At 56.4% G+C, this 16,658-nt stretch overlaps 1 protein-coding gene across 1 annotated transcript; it reads left to right on the top strand.

The window, feature by feature from the left end:
- Positions 1-2,949: 2,949 nt before the first annotated feature.
- EFNA2 (ephrin A2) lies at positions 2,950-16,173 on the top strand. The gene is made up of 4 exons (XM_080672112.1): positions 2,950-3,225; positions 12,354-12,667; positions 14,249-14,314; positions 14,787-16,173. Exons 1-4 carry the CDS (start codon positions 3,080-3,082, stop codon positions 14,906-14,908), a joined length of 648 nt encoding a protein of 215 aa, XP_080528238.1. The 5' UTR covers positions 2,950-3,079; the 3' UTR covers positions 14,909-16,173.
- The last annotated feature ends 485 nt before the right edge of the window (positions 16,174-16,658 follow it).

Raw genomic sequence — 16,658 nt, 5'->3', positions numbered from 1 at the left:
GTGTATTTTTAGCCTTCTTCACAGTGCTGTGGCCTTTGAAGGCTGAGGGATGCTGGACACTGATCCCTACCCTGGGGACTTGTTCAGTGGACCAGATGGCACATGATGGGTAATAGGTTCTGGGTGGTGGGTGAAGGGTTAGTGGGTGCTGGACTGGGGTAAGTGGGTGGTGAATGATGGGTAAGGGGTCAATGAGCAGTGGGTGCTGAGCATAGGCTAGGTGCCAGGTCTGCGTCTGGCTGGGACAAGATCCTCTCCTGAGTCTGAGCCATACCCTGGAGCCCAAGAATGCAGACCCAGTTGGATGGGGATAGACGCTCATCAAAGACCCTGTCCTGGGGCTGACAGAGAACCCTGGATGACCTTGACCCTGACTGAGCATTAAACCCCAAACTTAAACCTTGTCCCCAGACTGAGCCTGAAATCCAACTCTTGACTTCAGAGGAAGCTTACACCAGAATGACCTCTGATCCCAGCTGATCCCCTTGGCTGTTGATGGAGACTGGGACAGACCCCAGCCCTGGGAGGGGACAGGGCCTCTTGGGTGCCCATAGCTGGTTCCAGCTGAGCTGGGGTCTCCATGAACAGCTGGGCAGCTGTTCCTGCACCTCCACCCTTGGCTTGCCTGGGGCCAGGCCTTAGAGCTGCCCAGCCCTCCCCTCCCTGGGCCCCTTCAGGCACAGAGATTGAATGGGGGACACATGTCTTTGTTCCTATCCCTGCTCCAGCTGTGACCTTGAGAGAGAGACAAGAACAGAAGGAAACAAAGCTTCAGCGCAAATCTGCTCTGAGGAGGTAGTGGTGGCTCTTGCAGAGGTGGCTCTCACAGAGGTGGCCCCTGCGTGCAAATGAGCTTACCCAACGCTGACCTTTTTGGAGTAGGTCCCCTCTGCCAGTGGTGTCCTGCCTGATCCCCTGTGCAGGTCCAGTGCTGCTGGGTTTGACAGCCCCCACCCCATCTGTGAGGTCCCATAAAGTAGGAGGATTCTCCAACGGCCGAGGAGACTTCTGGAAAGGACCCCTCTGCCAGAGAGGATGCTGGGCTGGGCCAGGCATGCTGGCACTCTGGGTACATGGCAGCACTTTCTGTGCTTGGGCCAACTACTAGGTCTCTGCTTAGGATACTAGGTCTCTGCTTAGGATACTAGGTCTCTGCTTAGGAACTGGCTACCCCTCTGCTTCCCAAAGAACCAGCCAGCCAGCTGGGCTGAGCCCTTGCTCCAGGGATGTCCAGAGAGTTTGAAGGCCCAGGGCACCACTTGTAGACAGGTTCTGGGCCTCCTGGGTTGCCCCAACCACCACTTAAAGGCAGGTTCTTTCTTCCTCAGAGTCATTGGGCCAGCCCTGGGATGGGCATCTGCAGTCAGGTTTGAAGATAGGATCCACAAGCCAGAAGAGACTGAGCTGAGTTCCCTAGAGGACAGAGGACTGAAAATCTTATCCTGTGGGAGGTGGAGGCCCAGGGTCACATGAGCCTTGAAGAAAGAACAGAATTTCAATGAGAGAAGGATAGATACTCCAAGTACAGCCAAGCAAAGGCTGGGAAGTGTGGCTGGCAGAGAAGTGGGGGTAGGGAGAAGCTTAGGGGGCAACATAGTGGAGGTGTGTGGCTGGGATGGGTCTTGTTCGAAGGTTAGTTTGTCCATCTCTTGCCTCTCATGGTCCCTGGGAGGAGCTTCAGCCATCTAGATGGGGACCTTCCAGTTCAAGAGCTCTTGGCTCTGGACCCTGCAGCAGGCCTGGGTGAGGGAAACAAACCAGAGAAGCAAAACCTGGCTGGGCACCACTGGTGTTTAACATTCAGCACTTGATGACAGCATAACTCCACAAGCTCAGTCTGGTGAGGCCGTGGCATGCATAAAGACAGAAATATGCCCTAAACGGTTTTGCTCAGTGGATAGAGCATCAGCCTGTAGACTGAAGGGTCACGGGTTCGATTCTGGTCAAGGACACAAACCTCAGTTGCAGGCTCTATCCCCAGCCTTTCCCATTCTTCCCTTGTCAGACTTCTCCTGCATGTTGACTTACCTGCTGAAGGTGCCAGGTATGGACTCCTGTTCCATTTTCTGGATGAAAAAACAGGGGTCCAAAGAGGTGTGACTATCCTGTGGGCTCCCACGGGGGCAGTAGTGGACTTTGGTTAGCCCGACTGCAAAAGTCTCCACCAGGTGCCCTAGCTGGTTTTGCTCAGTGGATAGAGCTTCCGCCTGCGGACTGAAGGGTCCCAGGTTCAGTTCTGGGCAAGGGCACATGCCTGGGTTGCAGGCTCAGTCCCCAGTAGGGGGCGTTCAGGAGATAGCCAATCAATGATTCTCTCTCATTCATGTTTCTCTCTCTCTGAAGTCAATAAAAATATATCTCCCTTCCTCTCTGAAATCAATAAAAATATATATATTTTAAAAAAGCCTCCACCAGGTGACTGGAGAGGTGGAGTGGGCTCAGCCTGGTTTTAGGATTTTGGTTTGAAAAATGGGAGTGAGTCATCTCTGTTCCTCCTGCTCCTTGAACTGCCAGGCTCTGCAGATGGGCTTGGTGTCCTGAATGGAGGTGACAGAGAGGAACTCAGGAAACCTCGATCAGGGCTACATGGTGATGTTGGGATCTCTGGAGCAGGACCCTGGGGGTCCAAGCACCCAGACCAAGGACATGAACAGGGGAGGTGTCTGGGAAGCTTTGGCTGGGGCTGGGGGCGCGGTTGAGGCAGGAACCCCCGCCCACCCCCGCGTGGCCTGGGCACGGCAGGAGGGGGCGCCCGCGGCCCTCCCGGCGCTCGGGAGGGACAAAGGCTGGAGCCCCGGCCCCTCCTCGGCGGGTGCGGCGGCGGCGACGGCGGCCGGTGCTCCGAGAGTCCGCGCGGCCGGGCCGGCGCCCGGGGCGACCCCGGCGCCCCGCCCGCCGCCGCCTGACTTCTCGGCGCCCGAGGTCGTGCGCACCCAGGCAGGGGCGGCCAGGGATCTCCAAGCGCCAGCGCGCCCTCCTCCCGCCCGCCTGCTCGGCGGCGGCGGCAGCGGCGGCAGCAGAGGAGGCGGAGACGGCTGGCAGGCGGCGGCCAGGCGAGCGCGGCGGCCGGACCCGGGCCATGGCGCCCGTGCAGCGCCCGCTGCTGCCTGTGCTACTTCTGCTGCTCCTGCCGCCGCCGCCGCCGCTGCCCTTAGCGCGCGCTGAGGACGCCTCCCGAGCCAACTCGGACCGCTACGCAGTCTATTGGAACCGCAGCAACCCCAGGTGAGCGCGGGTGGGGACGGGGCGCTGGGGACCCCGGATGCCCGCCTCCCGGGCCCGGCCTCCCTACCCTGAGCTTGGGTGTTCCGTTCCCCAAACTCGCTGCTTCTGGAGTGGGGGGTGCCCGGTCCCCGGGGAGGCCCCAGGGAGTGCCGGCACCCCCGGAGTTTGGGGTACTCGTGCTACTCATGCATTCCCCTTCCGGGTTGCCCCACTGCCATGCAGTCTTGGGGGACTTGCACCTGCATGTCCCAGAGCGCCGCCATCCCCGGGAGTTTGGGGATCCCTTCTGGCATCCTCAGAAGCTGTTCAGCTTTCTGAGTTCCTTTCCAGACTTGGGGGACTCCATCCTTGCGGCTCTCCAGGGAAGGTAACCCCCTTTCAGAGTTGGTGGGGATCCCTCGGGACCTTGGCACTGAGCTGCACCTGGAGATGGGGGATCTTGGCCCCCTGGGTCCACAGGTACATCCTGCCAGCAGGTCCCCAGTATAACTTGAAGAAGTTGGAATGGACTTTCCTACTGACCCAGGTCCATCTGCATTCTAGGGGTTTCAGGTCCAAACTTTGTAGGTCAGGGGAGACTGAGGTACCTAGGGAGCTGGGGGTCAGTCCCAGGAGTCTTGACCCTCGCCAATCCTCCTAGTGTTTGATGGGAGAAACTGAGGGGCAGAGGGGATGAGCAGCTGGCTCAAGGTCATGGCAAGGGAGCAGAGCTGGGGCAGGGACCCAGGTGGCCTCTCTCCTAGCCTGCCGAGGTACCAACACCTGCCTGCCTGCCTGCCTTCCTATACAACCTCCTCAGTGCTGGGTGCTGAGTAGAATTTGGGGGGCAGCAAAATGAGAAAAGTTTGCTGGTGACTGACCACATCCTGGACATCAGCAGAAGCCTCTCTCTGGGCTGTCCCTGAGTCTTGAAGGCTGGAGTAGTCTAGGGGTCCGATGGGAGATAGGGCTCCAAGGTCCCATGGATTTATTATCAGCTCCAGCACTCATGGTCACACAGCTTTCCCATGGTGGCAGGGCTGTCCATGGGGATCTTAGGTGGTCAGCCTCCCAGCTCCCTGCCCCTCTGCCACTGATCACTTTCTCTTCATTTCTAATTCCTGCCGTGTGCCTTTTTAAGCCTGCCGTCCCCCCACTGTTCCCTGCTGTCCTCAAGTCTTAGGGCCGAAAGTTGCATAAAGGGCAGTCTTTGAGGCAGGCTGTGGGACAAGGGTGGCCAGTGTCCGCCGTGGGGGCAGGGAGTATGCCCAGACACTCCCCTCAGTTGCCCAGCTGCAGGGTCGGACCCTGGAGCCCAGGATAGAGACCCCATGCCAAGGAGGGCTGGCCAGGCCACCTCGGACCCCTTCCCCTCACCACGAGCCTCGCTGGTCACGTGGGTTTGATTAAGGCTATTCCCTGAAGTTGGCTGAGCAGGGAGCCCAGCGGGCAGTGCTTCCCAGCCCAAGTTTTTGGTTTCAGCTCCAAAATCCCTGTCCCTGTCATGGCCTGTCCTTTGTTCTAGCAAATGCCAAACACATGAGGAGCTGCAAACAAACCAGGACGAACCAGGGTGAACTGGGACAGATGGGGGTCGTTGGGGCAGTCCTCTGCCCATTCTGCCACAGGACTGTGCTGCTGGCAGGATCCTGCCAGGGAAAGGAGGTGCCCAGTCCTGGCTCTGCTACCACTTGGTCACTGCTGTTGCTGACCCAACAGCCCCGCTCTGAGGAGCCGCCTAAGGGGATGGCCTTGCTTGTCTGGCGCAGACCCTGGCTGGCACACCTTTCTCCTCTCTTGTCCTCCTGCCTGGGGTGTCCCATATGGGAGGTGACCCCCCTGACAGCTTGTGATGGGGGTGGGGATTGGATGGGTCCAGATTGGGACTCCATTCATTGCTGAAGTTGGGGGCTCTTCCAAAGGGGACCTTGGTGCCTGGGGACCCTTGGGAGGTTTAGTGCCCAGCGGTGGCTGGATTGGAACCTGTGCCCAGTAATGGGGTATCTCGGAAGGAGGGGTGGTGCTGGGCCTCAGGGTCTGAGGTCACCCAGGAATGGAACTTTCCCTAGGGCACCCAGTCCAGGGACCACAGCCTGGGGAGAGGCACAGGGTCGGAGAGCAGCCCTGAAGAGTGAGGCAGTCCCAGGAACAGAGATGAGAGACCGACCTGGTTGGAAGAGCCAAGGATGGGGTCAAATCAGAGAGATTGGTGGCTGTGGCAGGCTGAGGAGACAGAAACGAGAAGAGAGGGTGGGGTCACTGAGCCTGAAAGAGGCATACACAAAAGGCACTGTGAGGAAGGGGACAGAGCTAGGGCTGGGCAGCTCGAGTCGGGGACAGACAGGCAGAAGAGAAGCAAGGAGCCTGAGCAGCGACTGTGCTCAGGTGGAGATCGACAGGCACTGGTGGCATTGCGGTGAGGTCAGCCACCCTCGCATGGCTGGGCCTGGTACCTGCACTGAGGTAGTAAGTGTGTAGCTGTTTCCCAAATTATGTTTTCCTACTGTGCAGATCATTTCCTTTGGCCTGCGGACTTCGTAGGAGAGGGAGCCTTGCACCTACCTCGACTGCTGTCGTAAGGTGGGGTCCTGTCGCCAGTCCAGCCATCCTCCCCTGGCACCCCCACCAGCTGCTGTCCATTGCTGGTGTCTCTGAGCCTATCCCTAGCTGGGCTGGGCCAGGGTCCTGGGCCAGCTGCCCTCACCTGGCCTGGCCATTGGCCGAGTGTGGGGCTACGTGTGCATTTGTGCACATGGGGGCTGCAGGATGTGTTTGTATGTGTTGAGGTGTGTTCTTGTTCCTGATATACAAGGGGTCCTAGGGACCCTGGGAGGTGCATGTCTGTGTGGCAGGGTGATACATGTGCCTACCTATGTATGGCGGCCCTGGCTTGTTTGCACATGTGTCTATGTGATTATGCCTGTAGTCCACACGTGTGGAGGGTGTAACACACATTTGCAGGAGTGTGTCTGTGTGTGGAATGTGTGTGGTGTCTGGGGGTACATATGCCTATCTGCAAATGCATATTTGTGCATGGGGAGAATGTGTGTGTTTGTGTGTGGTGTATGTACACATGTGTGTCTTTAGTGTGTCTGCATGTGCAGTCTGGCTCTGGCTGTCCCAGGGCCTCACTGATGGTGGCACAGTATGCTTTCCCTGCCCACACTTCACTTCCTCTTTGGGCCAGGTGGGTCCCTGCTGAGGGACCTGTCCAGATCCCTCAGGTCCCATGCTGCCTGTGGTGTAAAGCAGTGGTCGCCAACCTTTTGGACCTCATGGTCCACCAGTGGTCCACGGACCACCAGTTGGCGACCATTGGTATAGACGGTTCCATTGAGGTTGACAGCTGGTACCATGCAGGGCGCCTGCCAACCCTCATACTCCCCACTTGACTGGAACACCTCAGCCGGACTAGACCCAGCTGTGCCAACCTTGGTGTGGGGGCTCTGGGCTTAGTACCTACCCCCACAGGCATCTCGGGCTCTTGCCACCTTCCCCTGGCCCTCCAGATTACCCACAGGGTGGGCAGCGGCCACATTTCCTCTCAAATGACCTGGTGGGAAATGTGGGTTTGGGGAGGATGTTCCTGTGGTGTAGGTGTGGGGCCTCTATCCCAACCCCCATCCCTGCTGGCCTTGCCTGGGCCTCTGGGGGGAGCTGGCTTTGAAGGGGCAATGCTGCATTTTGCCGCATGAGGCTTTTTTGTTTTGTTTGAAAGAAACTCACCCTCTGATGCTTGCGGGGCTTGGAGTCTGGAGGCCTGGGGCCAGAAGGTGGGGTCCAGTAGGCCGTGGGAGGGCCTGGACTTGGATTTATGGATCCTAGAACCCTAGGTGTGATCTCAGGTGGGCAGCTTGGCTGCTCTGAACCTATGTCTCTTCCATGAAGTGGGGGCTGGCAGGCTATGCCCCTCAGCAGATGGCAGTAGGAGTCTTTTATTTAACATGTATTTTTATTGATTTCAGAGAGGAAGGAAGAGGGCGAGAGAGAGAGAAACATCAATGATGAGAATCATTGACCGGCTGCCTTCTGCACAACCCCCACTGGGGATCGAGCCTGCAACCCAGGCATGTGCCCTTGACCGGAATCGAACCTGGGATCCTTCAGTCCGCAGGCCGATGCTCTATCCACTGAGCCAAATTAGCTAGGACATGCAGTAGGAGTCTTAAGGGGCACAGAGAGGAGAAACCGAGGCAGTCCCTGTGGGCAAGAGGAGGGGTCCGCAGGCCCCCAAATCCACAATGACAGTGATGTTCCAGGAATAGGTGACATGGCCAGCCATGCCCCACCTGGGAGGAAGCCCAGACCCCACCAGGTGGGAGTGACTCAAAACTGCCCCATTTAGCCCCCTGGCACTGCTGTCCCCACCATGCTGCTCCTAGATTGATGTGTGAGCACAAATCAGACTGAACTTGGTGGCCAGCCTGACCTCACTACAGGTGCACACGCCTGTCCTTGCACCCACCTGGTTATTGTAGGCACTTGGTCTCCCATGCCTCAGTCAACCCAAGGATGTTGGCTTCAAAGTGCTTAATTCACTGCATAGGTCAAGTTGCCCCCTCACCCAGCCCACACCCCAGCCATGCAGCCCCCTAACCCACCCATCCTGTGCCTCCATTTCACAGACCCAGAGTAAGTGAGTCATCCAAGGCCATGGGGAAGCCGGGCCCAATTGGGCGTCACCCCTCTCCAAGAGGCAACCAGGTCTGGGGCTGGCCAAGGAGTGTCAGGGACACTGCATGCATTCTGGGGGAAGACAGGCCTATACATCTGGGCCATGTCTTACTGAGACTGAGGCCCAGGGCTAGAGCTGATTCTGTGTCCCCTCCCCACCTATTGTGCCCACCCTGCACTCAGTGTATCCCCTGTGTACCCAAAAGGCCATACATGTTTCCAACCCTGCATTACTTGGGGCCCTAATTTCCCCCAGGGGTCCCACCCAGCCGCCCCGTCCTGGTGGCCAGGCCTCAGATGGAGCTATGTCTTTTTGGCCCCTGGAAAGCCTAGGGTGGGCACTGAGGCCTTAGGGACCTCACTGGGAGCAGCAGGCAGGGACAAGGGGACTCTGCCCCACTAAGGTGCCAGATGGGCACCCAGGGCCCAGGCATGCTACCCACCTCACCAGTGCCTCAGTTTCCAGTCTGGGAAGTGCCCCCACCATTTTGGGTGAGATCCTTAATTAGTTGCTTTGCTATTAGCTCCTAATGACTTGACAATTGCCCAATTGGAGCTAAGTAGCAGCTTGCCAGGTGGTTACGGAGAGGGGGCAGTTGGCAAGGTTGGGATGGCCATGAAGGGCAGGACAGGGAGCCCTGGTGGGTGAGGGACCACCAGGGCTGGGAGGGCTGCCTGGAGGAGCAGATGTTGGCAGGGTGATCTAGATGGAGGCAAAGGTGTGGCTGGTGAGGGTGGGGGTCGGGGAGGGAGCAGGAGGTCTGAAAGCCTGGGGAACCCTCTGCCTAGGAAAGATCCCAACTCAGTCACTAACTCCTTGGTGAGAATTTCTCCTCTATCTGCTGCAACCAGAGTATTTTCGTATCAAGCTAAGGCCCCAGTGGAGAAAATGAAAGCTTTGTATTGCATGCACAACCAGGCACCAGGCTCAGTTTTGGGGCTGGGCCTCTCTAACACACAAACAGGGTGAGGCGCCTGCCCTTGGCTTGCTAGCCATCTTGGAACTGGGAATGCCAATACAGCAAGGCAGTCACTATTTTATTTATTTCATTTCATTTTGTGTGTGTGAATCCTCACCTGAGGATATTTTTTTTTATTTATTTAAAATATAGTTTATTGATTTTTTACAGAGAGGAAGGGAGAGGGATAGAGAGCTAGAAACATCGATGGGAGAGAAACGTCGATCAGCTGCCTCCTGCACACCTCCTACTGGGGATGTGCCCACAACCAAGGTACATGCCCTTGACCGGAATCGAACCTGGGACCCTTGAGTCTGTAGGCCGACACTCTATCCACTGAGCCAAACCAGACAGGGCAACCTGAGGATATTTTTTTCCCCATTGATTTTTAGAGAGAATGGATGGGAGGGGGAGAATTAGAGAAAAGCATTGATGTGAGACATATCCATTGGTTGCCTCCTACACTTGCTCCACACATGCCCCAACTGCTGCCAGGGATCGAGCCTGCAACGGAGGTATGTGCCCTTGACCGGAATCAAACCCACAATCTTTAGTCCAAGGGCCATTGCTCTATAGAGCCAAACCAGCTAGGGCAAGGCTGTCATTATTTTAAAACCAGGAAGGGGAAAAATGGCCCACTTAAGGGGGGGTAGGGGTTGGGCTTCTCCTGGGACACGCCTCTCTTCCCCATGTGGAGGCCACTTTTTGCTCCCCAAGACTCTAACACATTGAATCCTTGGCCTTTGTTTGATCAACAAATATGTATTAAGCACCAAATATGTATAAGGTCTGTGTGGGTCACCAGGAAGGAGCGGAAAAGGAGGCCGACCCTCATTGTCCAGGAGGGCAGACAGTGGACTATGTAGAGGTAAAACTATGATGGTATTGTAATGAGATACATGATAAGGTTGGGGAGGCAGGGAAAAGCATTCCAGGCAGAGGGACGAGTGTGTGCAAGGGCCCTGGTGTGGGAACAGGAACAGCCAAGAGGCTGGTGTGGCTGGAAGGCAGGCAGAGGGTGATAAGGGGACTGTGTCAGGGCCACACGGGGCCTTATGGGCCTGGGAGGACAGTTTTATTCTGAGCCGTGGAGAGAGTTTTAAGCCATTGGCTCACAGAGTCTGATTGACATTCAGAAAAGAGCCCTGGATTTTGGGAGACACGGAGACCAGCTGACCTGGTGGGGTACAGATTATCTGGTTTCTGAGCCAGCAAAGAAAGCAGCCTTGATCTCTAATGCTTTTCAGAAGGTGAAAAGAGAATGATGGTAGCATCTGGTGCAGTGGCGGGAGTGGGGGTGCGTTGTCAAACGTAATGGACACAGAGGTGGAGGGGGAAGAAAGGGTCACGCTGTGGCCCCACTTTCCCAAGTCCATTCTGGTCTCAAGAAAGCCCTGCAGAAAGCCAGGCTCTCTTTCAGGCTATGTGTGCATCCCTGGGCATTGTGCCAGGGACAGGAAGGGAAACTGAGGCCCAGAGGTGTTGGGGGCCAGGATGGCAGCCCTTCCAGCCTGGCACCCCCTCCTTACTTCCTCCATTGTGGTCTCCTCTACAGGGCCCTGCATAGGTACTAGCCAGTCCCCAAGTGGGTGCTTGGCTGCCGCTGCCATCGATTGGCTGATCAATGGGGCTTTCAATGGGGCCAGGAAGGAGTGAAAATGACTTTTCAAAAAGCCTAGAGCAACTTCTGCATCAAGCCCAAAGGGCTGAAGGACAGACAAAGCCTGGACAGCCTTGGGGCAGCCTGAGGGATGGGCAGAGTCCAAGGCTGACCCTGGTCTTAGCCTGGCCCTGGTCCCAGCTGACCCTTTCTCAGCCTGACCCTGGTCCCAGCCTGATCCCCCTTCCTGAGGCTAGCTGCCAGACACATTTATTCTACAAAAACCTTCCCACCTCTGTGGAGGTGGAATGAGTTCTTGATCCCTGAACAAACCCTATAGAATGGGGAAGTGGCTGGGGAAAAATCTGCTCCTTCCCGTTCCCAGAAATTCTGTGAACCTGGATCTTAGCTACAGACTTGAATCACTGCTGTAGTGATGGATGGGGAAGCTGAGGCACAAATGAGCAGGGTCTTCTGCCTGCCTCATTCCCACTTCTGGGGGGTCCTGCCCTGCCTGGTGCAACATCCCAGGGGGCCAGCCCCTACCATCTGATAATTCTGCTGCCCCCTCAGGTGCCAGCTGTGCCAATTAGTGCTCCTGGCATGGGGGTCACATAGAGCTCCCTCCCACGGGCTGTGGCTGCTAGCAGGGTCGGTACAGAGACAGTGGCGGGGCTGGAATCCCAGCAGCTTGCACCCTCCCTGCCACCCACCCTGGCCAGGTCTTTTTCCTTGCCTATACAGGGAGGAGGAAGACAGGGGCAGCCTGATGTTACCCTGAGGGAGCCTGTACTCCAAGCACGGGTGCTTAGGCTTTTTATGTGCTAATAAGCCCCTCTTGGGAGGCCCTCTGTTGTCCCCTTCTGTCCAGGCTGCGTTCACATGTCAGGGACCCTGGGGACCATGTCTGGAAGATCTAAGAGCTTCTGGTGCTATAACCCGAGGTGGTGATGGAAGGGGAGCTGCCGGTCTCTGGCTCAGCTGACCTCCATCCTCCCAAGACAAGGCTGGGTCAAGAGGGGCTTCAGCTGCCAGACAGTCTAAAGGGACCTCCCTGGCAAGGCTGGGAGGCGGAGATGTCATGGGTGGGGGGAACCAGGTGCATTGACCAGGAACTTGGGGGGCAGCTGCCTGATCCCGAGGCTCCCGAGCTGGGGTCACACAGGATGGAAGGGGTAGGGCTGGGAGGACACCTCTGAGCTAGGCCGAGGGAGTGCCTGAGGTGTTCTTCACTCTGTGCCCCACCACCTGCGGGAACACTGAGGCAGAGCTTGCCCAGAGGAGGCCAGAACTCCGGGCCTGTGTCCCCAGGCTACCTGGGTCCTTCCTGGCCAGCGGATCTGCAGAAGGAAAGCCAAGGAGGCTGCATCTGATGGGCAGGATAGGGGGTTATCTGGAGGAGGGGGTGTCGAAGTCAAGCCGTAATGTTTCTGGAGAAGGACTTCCTGGTGGGGGAACAGCTTGTGTGAAGCCTGTTTGCCAGGAGGGGCCCAGATGTTGGGCCTGCGGGGTGGGGGTGGTGTGTGAGTGTAGGCGCTCCCGAATCACTTGGTACGTGCTCATTTGCATGTTACCCTGAATGCGGTCCCTCCCCCTCAGCTCCAACCACGTTGAGGCCGCGGGCTCAGGCGCCTGCCAGCTGACCGGTCTGCTGGGCCAGGGACTTGCAGGGTGGGGGTGGGTGCCAGACCGGGGACCGTGGGCTCGCACCCTCGAACCTTTCCTAGCTTCCGCCTAGCGGTCTCCTAAGACCGCCGCCAACAGCGTGCTGATCACGCCCCCGTGCAGACCACGCCCCTCACGTTTCCATCCCTTGGCCCCTGCCCCCGCTTTGGCACGTCCCCTAAACTTATTGTCCCGGACCACGCTCTGATGTCTGGTCCCGCCCCCGAGCTCACCGCCGGCCCCGCTTCCAGGTTCCACGCGGGTGCGGCGGACGACCGCGGGGGCTACACGGTGGAGGTGAGCATCAACGACTACCTGGACATCTACTGCCCGCACTACGGGGCGCCGCTGCCACCGGCTGAGCGCATGGAGCACTACGTGCTGTACATGGTCAACGGAGAGGGCCACGCCTCCTGCGACCACAGGCAGCGCGGCTTCAAGCGCTGGGAGTGCAACCGGCCCGCAGCGCCAGGAGGGCCGCTCAAGTTCTCCGAGAAGTTCCAGCTCTTCACGCCCTTCTCGCTGGGCTTCGAGTTCCGCCCGGGCCACGAGTATTACTACATCTGTGAGTGGGCGGGCGGGGCCGGGAAACGAGGAGGCGGGGGAAAGGGCGGTGTCGAAAACCAGGAGGGGGCGGGGGCCTGGGGTGGGAGGCCCCCTCTCCTTGTCCCGCGCTAGCCTCTGTCTTGGGGTGGGGGTCAGCCTCTTGGATGGTCTCGTTATCCTTCCAGCAAGCCCTGGAGGCCCACTGTCAGGGTCCCCATTTTGCAGATTGGGAAACAGGCTCAGAGCGCGGCGGAGACCACATACATATATGACCTCAGCCTCAGGATCAGCCACTGGACCTCTGTTCTGGGGGAGCCAATGTCTGTCCCACCATCAGTCTGTCCCACACTGAGACCAACGCTGCCCAACCCCCCAAAGCACTGAGGGGGTAAACTTAAGCATACCGAGTCTAGTGGGAGAGTGGAGCTTGGTCAAAGCCAGGGGAGACAGCAGAGCCCTTGTTCTGCCCAGCACATCCTGGCTTGGGCACGGATCCCCCTGGCCCTACCCCTGCCACACCATCCGACCCCTGCTGCCGGGAAGGGACCCAGCTCCTCAACATTCCGGCTCCTGCTGTGTCAAATTAAACTTCACAAGGCCCCCTTTCCTCCTTTTCTGCTCTGTTTGGACTTTTTCTTTTTAATTCAGGGAAGAAAGGGGTGGAGGCAGGGGGAAGAAGGTGTTTAAATTAAATCCTAAAACATAAGAAAAAATACATTTTCTTTCTGAGATGGGAGTTTCATAAAGACAATCGTTGTAATTATTTGTCCTGTCTGTGACAAATGTTATTTTTATTATCTGCTCTTTATCTTCATCTCCCAGAGTAAGGGGCTTCTGGGGGTTGGGGCAGAGGTGGCAGTCAAAGACGAGAGGACAGTCTGAGAGGACAGGTGGGGACAAGCCTTGCTGTAGCTCTGGGTGCCCACAACTATTTACATGTGTGCTCCCTGCCAGCCCCCTCCCTTCTGATTCGTGGCTGAGCTGTGGCACCATCCCTTCCCCGCTCCGGGGCCCTTGTCATGTTGGCCAGGAAGCAGGGAGCAATATGGTGGCTTTTTAGGCATGAGACCCAGTGTATTTCCACTTCCATATGACCTATGTAGTGTGGGTTCCAGGAGAAGTGGAATCAGACTTCCTCCCAGGGTAACTGGCTTCTGTTGTCTCCCAGATGGAAATAATCATCTTCGAAGTACTGAAGCCCAGATAAGGGGTGATTTGTTAACAGTAACCCAGAGAGCAGGGATTTGCTCCCATGTTAATCATTTAGTTATACTGAGTTTTGGCTGATCAATTGAAAACAAACGTTTTTATCTATCACCTTTGAACCTTGCTCTGTACATGATGGAGCTAGACACAGACACCTCAGTTTCTGAGGCTAGAGTTCAGCAAAGGGAGGGTCAGGGGACATGTGCAGGAGGACTTCTGGGAAATAAGGAGGGCACTGTGTCTGGGGCTTTGATGTATGATTAGGAGTTTTATGGGTGGATCCCCACCTGGGGTCAAGGATGGGGTACCAGCCTGGGGAAAGAGGTTACAGTGCTAGGAGGTCTTGGCCACCCAGACCCCCCTGCCCCACTAACTCACAACCCATTTCTTCTAGCTGCCACACCACCCAATGCTGTTGACCGGCCCTGCCTTCGGCTAAAGGTTTATGTGCGGCCAACCAGTAAGTACTCAGGGAGTTGGGCAGGGTCCAGGACACCCTTGTGTCCTCATTGAGAATCCACTGAGTGGTCAGTAGAGTCAGGGGATGATCATAACACAGCCTGGGAAGTCCCACAACCTCAGCAAGGGCAGGCTCGCCCTTGAGCCTCAGTTTCCCCATCTGCAAATGAGGACATTTCAGACCTTCAAGAGTGAAGGTTGAAGCCCATTGCTAAGCACCTCACTGAGGCCATAACCCCCGGGTGTGGGCATCAGGGAAGTTTCCTGAGATGGACCAAAGGGCCTGTGTTCTGAGCTCTTGAAACACCAGAGCCACACCCAGAGACAAGGGGACTCCTGCAGCTTTCACCCAAGTGCCAGGGTTGAGACATTTAATGATCGGGTCTGGATAAGCCCTAGGAAGCAGATGGAGGGGTGGCCACTTAGGGAGGGGTCTGGGCTGCTGCTGACTGTTCTGTCTCCTTATCCCCCAGACGAGACCCTGTATGAGGCCCCTGAGCCCATCTTCACCAGCAATAATTCGTGCAGTAGCCTGGGCAGCTGTCAGCTCTTCCTCAGTACTGTCCCAGTACTCTGGACCCTCTTGGGCTCCTAGTTCTGGCCCACATGATGCCGGCCCCACCTGGACGACCGAATCCAAGACCAAATAGAGACACCTGGCTCTTTCTCGACTGGTGCTGCCCCCACCTACAGGGGGTTGTCTACCTGTTCCAGAACCAGCCCCAATGGCAGGAGACAGCCAACAGCCCCTGATGCCTGAGGGGCTGGGTGTCAGTACAGCCCCTGGCCAGCCCATCTCCTCAGGGGCACTGGAGAACCTGAGAAACTTATCAGTGATGTTGGTTTTTTGTTTGTTTGTTTATTTTTCATGGTTGGATCAGAAAGGCTTGAATTTTTAATTTAATTTATTCCTTGCTGTCGCCAGTGACTTTGAAAGGAAACACATTAGTTTGGGGGGGTGGTCCTTGGCTCCCTGGGGGATGGGGATGGGTAACCCCTAGTCTGGGTGCTCCATTTGTTGGGTCCTGGCTGGAGACCACTGCAGACTCCCCAGATGCTCCAGGATAGGCCAGTATGAGGCAGAAGGGTAAAGGTGAGACCCCTGGATTCTGGCCTAGGACTCTGAACCCACCTCAGATTCTCATCCCCTCAGCCCCACTATCCTCATGCCTGGTGATTATCTCCCAGAGTGGAAACCCACGCTGTTTCACCAGAGGCCCCTGGAGTTCCAGCCCACTCTGAATCACAGCTCCCCACTGTGTTCCACAGCCTCTCATGATCACCCCTGAGCCCAATAAGACCTTACATTTCTGTAAATAGAGCCAGGAAGTATATACTGTGGTTTATTTTTACTGTATTCCTGAGGACGAACTGGACAGTTTCTTTTTTTCTCACATCTTCAGGAGGATCTTTTATTTTGGTGGGAGGGTGGGTGGACTTTTTAGAGTAGAAGCCACACTTTGCAATAAGCTTGTTCGTCTGTCAGAGCCCTCTTCCTCTACTCTGTGACTAATAATGTTTATAAGAAAAAAGAAAACAGGACACAACAAAATGGGGGGGTGGACCTGACAAAAAGAAACCCCCCTCCCAAAGACACTTTAATGAAGCAAACAGCGCATTTATACAGATTTCATATTTCTACCCACCTTTCCTGATCTGTGTTTTATATATATTATGTAAAAATATATATGGTGCACAGCTGCTGGGAGACCACCAGGCGTGCCAGCTGGGAGACCTTTTGTAGGGGTTGGCGTGGGTGGTGGTGTTGCCACGCCTGGAGCTGGCGACGGGGCCTCCCCCTTCCCGTCACAATCAACTTTGGATTCTGTATTTTTTAATAATAAAATAAGCATAAACCTCTAGTGTGTGCATCTATGGTAGGCCGGTGACCCTCAGAGGAGTGCTTTGAGCTAGTAATTTGGGAGTCAGGTCCTTGCTAGGGAAGGGTGTCCTAGAAGAACATCTGGGGATGATCATGATTGGTTCTTTTGTTCTGTGCATCTTCTAGGCCAGGCCCTAGAATAAGCATTTTATGGGGCATTATATCCTTTCTTGCCACCCATGGGCCTTGGTCTCCCCTTTTGAGAAATGGGAACAAGCCCCCTCTCCCTCAGGGACCCCTGGGAGGATGGACAGAGGACAGGCAGGCTCTGAGTAATCAGCAGGGACTTATTAAGTGTCCTTTGGAGCACATGATGGGTCTCTTAGAAACCAAATTCTGGTCCTGGCCATTTTGGCTCAGTGGATAGAGCATCAGCCTGTCGACTGAAGGGTCCCAGGTTTGATTCCGGTCAAGGGCTCGTACCTCGGTTGCAGGCTCTATCCCTGGTCAGGGCGCATGCAAA

Source organism: Plecotus auritus, assembly GCF_963455305.1.
Source record: "Plecotus auritus genome assembly, chromosome: 6".
Lineage (NCBI taxonomy): Eukaryota > Metazoa > Chordata > Mammalia > Chiroptera > Vespertilionidae > Plecotus > Plecotus auritus.
Note: the sequence above shows the minus strand (reverse complement) of the source record. Positions and strands in the feature narration are given on the sequence as shown.